A 10,531-nucleotide genomic window follows, 5' to 3' on the forward strand; every position below is an offset into this window, starting at 1 on the left:
GAGAAGGGCTCGAGACGACCCGTAGTCGCCAAAAGAGTCATACCAAACTTAGATGAAAACCTCACAAATCCCAGTGTGTAACCGCGTAATATTGAGAAACCGCACCTTGGAAAGTTGTAACTCATTTTGGGAAATCGAGGAAGGTTATATCCGCAATATTGAACCTTTTGAAACCTTGGGGCGTATTAGAGCCGCTTCCTACCATTTAGAACGGCCGACTCAATTAAGTTTCCGTTTACCCTACATTTCGTGTAACAAACTTAGAAACGTGTCCTGCGGAACAGGAACGTGCAATCCTTCTAGATGCACCAACTATTGATGACAAACTCCTCCTCATAGGAAAAACCGGCTGAACCAGGTATCGTAAAAACCGAACCTTAATACAACGTAACACCCCGACTATCCGGATTCGTGGAATGTCCAAGAAAGTACCTTCACTCATTCGTAGAGTTACTACTCTAAGTCTCGAGTAAGAGATATCGACTACTACTTCCAACTAAATTTCGGGACGAAATTTCTTTTGAGGTGTGGATAATGTAACATCCCGCATTTTTCCGCTAAACTATTTTAACGCCCGTCTTTTTCTTTATAAATAATGCCCTTCGTATCTAGATTCGTATCCTTTGTTATGTAACGTTTTAAATATTCTCGTTATCGAATTTCAATATCTCCCGTACTCCCGTGTAACTTAAAATATTCGATCGGTTAAATCCCGCACCCGCTTTGAAACTCGAGGGACCGGAGTTGCCAAATGGGCAAACTAGTTGACTAGGTCAACTAGTCAACCCATTTTTCATTTCATCACCTCTCTCTATCTTTCTCTCTACCAAGAACACACACACAAAAACCCATTCCATTCATTCATCATCTAAATTCAATCTTGGAAGCTCACAACAAATCCGACTACATATTCTTGATCCTCTCATCATCCTCTTCGATTTGATACTAACTTCATTGATTTTGGGTAACATTTCTAAAACTCTAGATTTCTTTAAATTCGTGTTCTTGACTTAAAAGTGTGTTCATTAGTGTCTATGGCTCATTGTGATGTCGTGTATGTAATTTGTATGCTTGATTTGTTGTTTTTGGTGTAACTAGTTCATCATGAAAATTGCTTGCTAAATCTTTGATTTTGGATGATCAAATGTTGTTAGATTGTTAAAGTGCATGTTTTAATTGTGTTACTAGTATCTTTAGCTTCGTTTTGATGTATAGGTTGATTAAGGAAACATCAAACTCATGACTATTGATTTTTGTGAATTTTCGTTAGAGTTTGATAAGCTTTAGATGAACTTTTGATGCACCAAATGCTATGAAATATTGTAGATAATAATTTTGTTGCAATGTGTGTTTGATTACCTTCGAAACGGCATATCATACATGTAAATTGGTTGCCCGAATCATAAAATGCGTTTTTAGAACTTGAACCTTTGATTATGAACGTTTAATGCGGTTTTGGGTTGTTGTAAGTGTTGAATTACTTGTTGAAATGTGTCTAGTCATTTTCTTCGTCAAAATACCCTTCCAACGGTGTATGATACATGTTTTGATTGTTTACGGATCATGATTTGAGTTTGTTTGGTTTTTGGTTCGTGCACTTGTGTTTCAGCAAAACAGGGTCTGTATACTGATCTGGACGCCGTCCAGACTCTGGGACGCCGTCCAGACCTTCAGACTTGGACGCCGTCCAGACTCTGGGACGCCGTCCAATTGCACTATCAGATTCTGTTTTGCTTGGTCAATTTACGAAAAATGTTTGCTATGCTACGGACCTCCGATTAACATGAAACTTGGCCAACATACTCATATAGGATTATATAACTTAGAAAAATTGTCGGATACCCGACCCGACCCCGTTGACTTTGACTTTGACCAAGTTTGACTTTTAATCAAACTTAACCAAATGGTTGTGCAATCGTTCTAACATGCTTTTATACTTGTATCTTGCATGAAACATGACAACTTGATTCACATGCTACATTATTGAGTCGTAACGAGCCATAGGACTAATTGAACACATTTCACCCGACCTTGTGTCGTAACGGGTTAATTGATATAACTTACTTGTTTAGGTCAAGGCTAAGCAACTTTCATGCACACGTTTACTTTGTGAAGTACATTTATACTCGTGCACTCGAGGTGAGATCATAGTCCCACCTTTGCAAATACTTTTATACTTTTAAATCGTGGGCTGAGAAAAATATACTTTATGTACATTTATACGGTTTATACTTTCATACTTTGGATACAAATGCGAATACAAGAGCAAAGATACAGACGAGTTAGAACAAAAGTCCTCAATCCAATTATCATTAGTTCCACTTGCAGGGTGTAAGTGTAAGCGAGTGATTATGTTGTGTGGCCATACGGGTTTAACAAACCCTCATTCAGACGGTTCGCTACCGTTAGTGAATGAAATATAATTTCAACAATGTATAGTGTAAGTTCTAACACTAAATTCAAAATTCAGAGGGAAGATTCGGTTAAGCCTTGATAATTGGGTGCTCGTGATACAAATACTATTTTGGAATGTGAACGATTCTGGTTGAACAATTCTTAAAGAACCTTGTGGTTCAATACAATTTACTTACTAAACCTATGATTTCACCAACGTTTTCGTTGACAGATTTCTATGTTTTTCTCAGGTCTTGCACGATATGTGATACATGCTTCCGCTCATTATTTGATACTTGCATTGGATGTCGAGTATACATGCTTTTCGTGGAACGTCTTTTGACTTTACTTTAAACTGTGTCGCCTGGATTTCAATCGTACTTATAACGTTGTAACTTAACTTTTGGTTGAACAATTCTTGTAAACTTTGAAACAATCTTTATTTTGAAATGAAGGCGACATATTTTGGTCAAACGTTATCTTAAAGACTTATAATCAGGTAATGGGACCCACGTAGCCGACGCCGTCACTTGACGATTTGTCGGGGTCGCTACAGCACCCGTCCCAACTAACTTGGGACATTCCGACTTACGATGTCCTTCTTCTTGGCAATTGAAGCACACCATGCCATCACCCCTTGGCACCGAACATTCCCACGACTTGTGACCCCTCATGCCACAATTGTAACATCTAGACGCACTAGAATCCGGTATACCCGTCCGTGTACCACCCTTGCTCACACTCGGACCCTTAGTCCTCTTACTCGGAGCACCATACGAAACAACCCTTCTCTCACTTGCAGGTTCACTCTTCTTGGATCGTGAATACGACTCGAAACCTCTAGCCAAGGCAAATAACTCCGCAAATGATTTTGCTTGACCCCGGCTAATTTTATTCTTCAAGTCATCATTCAAAGTCCGATAGAAATCTTGCATCAACAAATGATCATTCCCCAAATACTCCGGGCAAAAATGAGCCTTCGCCATAAAGTCCGTCTTGAGAGTATTCAAATCCATAGAACCCTGTTGCAAATTTCGCAACTCATTACGCATTTCTGACAAATCGGCTGAAGTTCGGAACTCCTCGAAGAATTCCTTCTTAAACTCGTCCCATGATAACGCCATAAACGGTTCACCACCGACAAGATCAATCTTACCATCCAACCAATCCTTTGCCCTACCCCGCAACAAACTAGTAGCGAGTCTTGTCCTCTTCTCAGGAGGGCATTCAATAGTACGAAAACACCCTTCGACATCCGAGATCCAAGTTGTGCTTATCAAAGGATCCGGATTTTCGTCGTACATCGGGGGTTTAGTCCTCATGAAGCTCTTAAGACAATGCTCCATTTCACCACTACTCCGAGATTCGGAATACTTCCTATCCATTTCTTCTCGAAACGCACTTATTTGCTCCGCAACAGCGGCCATAACTCTAGCGTTAAACTCCACGTCATTCGTCTCGATCCCATTTCCCGTTGCCATTCTAAGGAATGCAAAGCTATTAGATCACGAACGTATAAAGCACACACACAATACCGCCCCCATCTTGCTAAATACTCGTCGTACATCACTTGCTAGACACGATTTGCACCCGTAATAAGGTTTGCAAGTCCTTATTACGCACAAACGCCGTATCAACTCATTAATACAACGACTCGCTCGATGATATAAACAAACACAAACAAAATTCTACGCGATATGCACATACGCGAGAATTATTATCACAACACAAATAATATATTAATAATATCCGCATTACTAATATAAACGTTAGTCCACCTACAAACAAGGCACTAACTATAACCTATTCCGACCCGTAATCCTACAAGTCCCGCAACAAATTAAGCAAACACAAAAGTCTAAGTCTAGGCACCTATCTCAAGTCACCTGAATCCCTTAGACCATGCTCTGATACCACTTGTAACAACCCAAACCAAACCACGTTTGGACCCGCTTAAAATAACACACACAAAAAAAATTATTTTGTTGCACAGCTATTGGCGCGGCGCGCAGAAAGGCCTGGACAGGCTGCTGTCCCAAAAAGTCAAAAACGTGAAAATGTTTGACCACCTCCCGACATAATTAGACAAAACGATTTTCACCACATATTCAAATACGTAAAACTGACACGTTCCATTAATAAAAAGGGTTTTACAACACCGGGCCCACCTATGCCCAAATTACCCTTAAAGTACGAATTACAAGTTTTCGACCACAAGACTTTTAATACAAAATAAAGCCGAGCATGGCGATTGGGGATACGCTACCCAATCCTAATCAATCCAAAAGTAAGCCTTCTAAAGCAACTACCCAAGTCCACTAGTCCCCGCTTACCCGAGCCACCGCATCCATGCAATCTATAAAAATGTAAACAACGAGAGGGTAAGCTAACGCTTAGTGAGTGATAATATACTACATACATATATATGTATAAAATGGACATGCCACACAAATATCAAATACCGCATACCGAAGCATCCCTGTATAAGACAACTACACTAAGCATACCATACGATCTCTAAGCAACAAGCTAAAGATATCAACAAGTATAAGTTCACCAACGACGATGTGAACAACGCCAATAAGCTACACCCGGAGGGTTAGCTACAACACAACAATACATTAATATATATAACAATATATATACGACCAAGGTTAACCCTTTAACCCAATACCGAGAACCAAGTACCACAATGAAGATTGGCCGAACTACACGAGCCTTAGTAATCCGAAACCACACGAGATTACTATCTTCACGACATCGAGATCGGCCTAACTACACGAGCCTTAGTAATCCGAAACCACACGAGATTACTACCTCAATAAGATGACCGAACTACACGCGTCATCATGAATCCGAACTACACGCGATTCACTTCTCCAATACCAAAACCCACGGTTACGGGATTATAAAATCCACCACATCGGGGTTATCCAAAACCACATCATAATACATGTAATAACGTACACACAAGTGTACACCTCGCCAAAAGGAGGTCAACCAAAATGCACAACCGTGCCAATTGGACCTATACACAAGTCCATCAAATCCACCTATATGTGAAGTGAGCTCTATAACCGAGAACCACTTCACCCGACCCGCACCCATCATACACATTCATATGCACATAGGATATTAACACTCACCTTGTTGCCTTGATGAACGCTTCCGAATAATCCGCAACTCGCCGAAGGAATGTACCTATTCCATTATCATAAATACCACAACACAATTAGGATGGATTTACAAACCAACCCACTTCGACACTTAGTGCAATTTCGACCCAATTGCACTTCCAAGCACAAACCGCCCCCAAACTAACCAATAATCACTAACACAAGTGATAATGGTCCTAATATGCCAATTAAACCCGAACACAAGTGTTAAACACTTATCGTTCTCAAAATCGCCCATAAACCCTAATTTTGACCCATAAAGTCTAAATCTCACAAATTACAAGTTTTGACACCAAAACATATTTAACTCGGTTTTATACTTCAACTTAATCCATTTTAAGTTTATAAACCTCATCGAATCGACATTCGGGTCATAATCATCAACAAACCCTAATTTTGACTCTAGTCAAAATTAGTCAACCACAAGAACCCTAAAGGTCTCCAAATCATCAATAATCACTAATACTAGTGATTATACACCATTTACATGTCTTAAACATGGTTAAATCATTAACCAACCCAAAACCCGCCTTTAACACTTATAAACCCGAATCTTGGTGTTAATCTTCAATTAACAACTAAATGGCTTTCATCTATGAATCATACAATCAAAAGCCCCAAAATTGAATGATGAACACGAAAACGAAATTTGGAGTTAGAGCTTACCACTAGTATCACCGTGTAGCTAAGAACGAGGAGAACAAACTTCTCTACTACGCCAAAGATTAAAACCCGCTTCTTCCTTTCCAAAAATCCCTTTAAATCAAATGGGTGTTTGAGTTCTTGAGAGAAATATGAAAAGAAAAGAAAAAAGAAATGAATAAATGAAATGGGTGGATGAGGTTAAGTCCCCAAATCTGGCTCAAATGCGAAAAGACCAAAATGACCTTTTAAAAACTCTAAAATAGCAAAAGGGGTCTGCCAGCGACATATGGCGCGGCGCGCCATAACCCCGCGCGGCGCGCGACCGGGCAGAATCAGAATCCAGGTCTTACACTTGTTCAATGACGTTATATGTATTTTTACTACAAAATACAGTATGGTGAGTTTCATTTGCCTTTTTACCCTTTATATTTTTGGGCTGAGAATACATGCGAAATTTTTATAAATGTTTTACGAAATAGACACACGTAATCGAAACTACATTATATGGTTGAATGATCGAAGCCGAATATGCCCCTTTTTGCTTGGTAGCCTAAGAATTAGGGAACATCACTAATTTTGAGAATTAGTGCACGCCTAATTGATGCGAATCCTAAAGATAGATCTATTGGGCCTAACGAACCCCATCTAAAGTACCGGATGCTTTAGTACTTCGAATTCATTTTTATCATGTCCGAAGGATTTCCCGGAATGATAGGGGATATTCTTATATGCATCTTGTTAATGTCGATTACCAGGTATTCAATCCATATGAATGATATTTTTGTCTCTATGCATGGGACGTATATTTATGAGAAATGGAAATGAAAATCTCGTGGTCTATTAAAATGATGGAAATGAATGTTTATGATAAACTAATGAACTCACCAACCTTTTGGTTGACACTTTAAAGCATGTTTATTCTCGGGTATTAAAGAAATCTTCCGCTGTGCATTAGCTCATTTTAAGGATATTACTTGGAGTCATTTATGACATATTTCGAAAGACGTTGCATTCGAGTCGTTGAGTTCAGTAAAGATTATGATTAAGTAAATGACAGATTAGATCATTTTTAGATGGATATTATGAAAGGGTATGCATGTCTGTCAACTTTCGATGTAATGAAGGTTTGTCTTTTAAAACGAATGCAATGTTTGTAAAACGTATCATATAGAGGTCAAGTACCTCGCGATGTAACCAACTATTGTGAATCGTTTGTAATCGATATGGACTTCGTCCGGATGAATTAGGACGGGTCGCTTCATTTACTGTTATTGTTGGACTGGGTGGTGGGAATTAGTGAGACCGCAATTTCCCAACAATGATAACTGCAAATTTTCTAACTAATTAGGCACTTCATACATGCTATTCACGTCGGAGTTCGTGACTGAGGGGATGACTGATCATTTTCACTGGACCGACCGTCTTAATGCCATTTTAATCATTTTCTTCTCCCTTGCTCATTAGAGTAAAGTTGCAGTCCAATTTAAATACACATATGCAAAAATTCCACAAACATATTAACTAAAGTATTTTATACCCATTACACAATATATTCAAAACATAACCCATTAGAATGAGCCGACCATCATAAAAATACATTGTCCTAAACGAATTCTAACATGATAGCCTTGTAGCCTCATTTGCAATAAAGTTTCTCCTTACTGCAAAGCAGGGTAATGATAAGAATGAAGAAAAAGCATACATAACTCCAGCCAATAATATACCTCAAACTTAAAGCTTCGAGCCTCCAGATAGAATAAGACAAAGTCATGCCATCATTCATCATCACTAAGATTATAAGAACGACATAAATAGCTTAATTGGGCACAATACAACAACAACAACAAAACCCAATCCAACGAAAGTGGGGTATGGGGCACAATATTATCAGTATATACGTGACTAAAACGTAAAACTAATATAATTACACAACAATTGTATAAACCAAATAATCGAGTAAAAAGAAAATTATTTGAAATTATCCAAAAGCAATACATGACAACTTGCTACTTTTTATATCAGGACTATGTAAACGAATTGTTACATGTCAAGTGCAGTGGTTCTGGGTTCTTAACATAACATAATAATTCAGGTTTATCATTAGAAAGCAGAAAACCTTAGACTTGTGTAACCTTATACATTTAGACATTTCCTCGATTACTTGCTATGCATATAAATTATGAATTGGTTTACATGAAAAGATAGATACATTTCATAGTAATTAGTAGTAGTACTAATACTAATGAATACCTTACTCAACATATAAATACTCAAAAAGATAAATACTACAGTAACACAAACTCACGAGAGTCTTCCATTGTATACCTTCTCCCTATTCTGTGCTCCTACGTGTGTCATCAACTTGCTCGAAGGTTTGAGACGTAAATTCTTTTGGGGCGGGTCGGGTGACATCTCAAAAATTTCTTGGGTAAAATTAAATGGGATAATATTCTTTTATCTTATGAGGGCGGGGGGTTGAATATTGGGTCACTCAAAGCAAAAAACCTAGCTCTATTAGGGAAATGGTGATGGCATTTTCGAACCGAAAATAATGCTCTTTGGGTGAAAGTAATACGTTGTATTCATGGGCGGGACGGGGGGTTGGGTGATAATGGTCTAATCATTAATATAACCAAATATTCAACATGGAATGCTATTCAAAAAATTGGACAGGAAATCGATACGCTCGGTATTGAATTTTCTAATTCCTTTGTGAGAAATGTATGTAAAGGTGATAGCACTTTATTTTGGAATGATAAATGGCTAGGGAATGAATTACTTCGCGACAAATTCCGAAGACTATTCATGCTTGAGGAAAACACAAACGCTCTAGTCATGGAGCGTGTGGTGAAACAAGATGTTGGATGGTCAATCTCTTGGTGCTGGTCTCGAATTCCTACTGGATGAACACAAGCTGAGCTAGACGAATTATCAAGGTTTCTTGCAGGGTTCTATTTTGGATGTAAAGATAATGGCTATTGGTCTTGTAATCTTCAATCAAATGGTATGTTTTCTACCTCAATACTTGCACAAAAGCTCGATGAAAAACTCCTTCCTCAAGACAATCTCAGTAAGCCAACTATGTGTAACAATCTACTACCTCATAAAATTGGTATACTTATTTGGCGCATTTTGTTAATGAGAATCCCGGTACGTAGTGAGCTTGACAAGCGGGGTATCGACCTTAACTCTCTAAGATGCCCGGTTTGTGACGGAGATATCGAAACAGTGGAACATATTTTTTTACGATGTTCGGTTGCTATTGACATATGGGACAGAGTTTTTCGCTGGTGGAATAAAAGTTTCATGGCTTTTGCAAATTTGGAAACAGCTTTTAGTGGCAAGAGTAATGCATATGCGTCGTCTTTTTCCAAACTATGGCAAGCCGTTGAGTGGATTTGTGGGTACACAATATGGAAAAATAGAAACGCAATCGTCTTTCGAAACCTTAAAGGAACCGGTCCGATGCTACTAAACGAGATACAAATTAAATCCTGTGAATGGATCTCCAAGCGATCGAATAAGCTCAAAATTGATTGGAATCAGTGGCTCGTAAACCCGTGTTCATTTGCTGATCATGGTTGATTGTTAGTTAGTAGCGATTTATTAGATGTCATGAAGCTTCCTCTAGTCTTATTTTTTTTTATGTAGTCTGGCAATGCTCCTTATTGCCATGTATTGTTTTTCCCTGTATGTCTTCTTTTTAATTAATAAAATCTTGCTTGCCTTTTAAAAAAAAAAAAATTTAAATTACAAAGAAAATAATTAGTTTACCTATGAGAAAACCAATATCAATATGAAGATAGAAACGGAAATTATGAAATGGGACGGGAGACGAAGAGCAGAGAAGGCAGAGAGCTATATATCAAATTGAATTCACGAAGTACAAACAATTTCAGTTACCAAGGAACCGTGTAACATCTCCAAAAAGGTGAAAAGAAGCGTGTCTCATAAAATAAACACACAATTAATAAAACTAAAAGATTTCTTTTATTTTAATAAAACTTAATAAAAAATTTATACTATTTGAATTCAAAAGAATGAAATGAAACTGAATATGCATAGTTCGAGAATACAACCGAGTATTACAGAGTAATATGTTTATCATTCTCAGTAAACAATATTTAATTATATTATTATAAATCTAATTAAACAATTATGTTATTTTTAAAGATGACATCATTAAAACATAAAAACCTCTCCTTGTAAGGTGCCACATCAACAAAAAAAGATGTCACCAATACTGACAAATTATATATAGTATAGTATATAGAGATAGAGATAGATACTTCTCATGCCCTCGAGTTCAACTATAT

The 10,531-nt window shown here is 37.8% G+C and overlaps 1 protein-coding gene across 1 annotated transcript; it reads left to right on the forward strand.

The window, feature by feature from the left end:
* The first annotated feature begins 9,296 nt into the window (after positions 1–9,296).
* Positions 9,297–9,800, forward strand: LOC139901913 (uncharacterized). Its single transcript, XM_071884577.1, has one exon. It carries the CDS (start codon positions 9,297–9,299, stop codon positions 9,798–9,800), a length of 504 nt encoding a protein of 167 aa, XP_071740678.1.
* Positions 9,801–10,531: the final 731 nt, after the last annotated feature.

This window comes from Rutidosis leptorrhynchoides, chromosome 3, assembly GCF_046630445.1.
Source record: "Rutidosis leptorrhynchoides isolate AG116_Rl617_1_P2 chromosome 3, CSIRO_AGI_Rlap_v1, whole genome shotgun sequence".
In the NCBI taxonomy this organism is placed as follows: domain Eukaryota; kingdom Viridiplantae; phylum Streptophyta; class Magnoliopsida; order Asterales; family Asteraceae; genus Rutidosis; species Rutidosis leptorrhynchoides.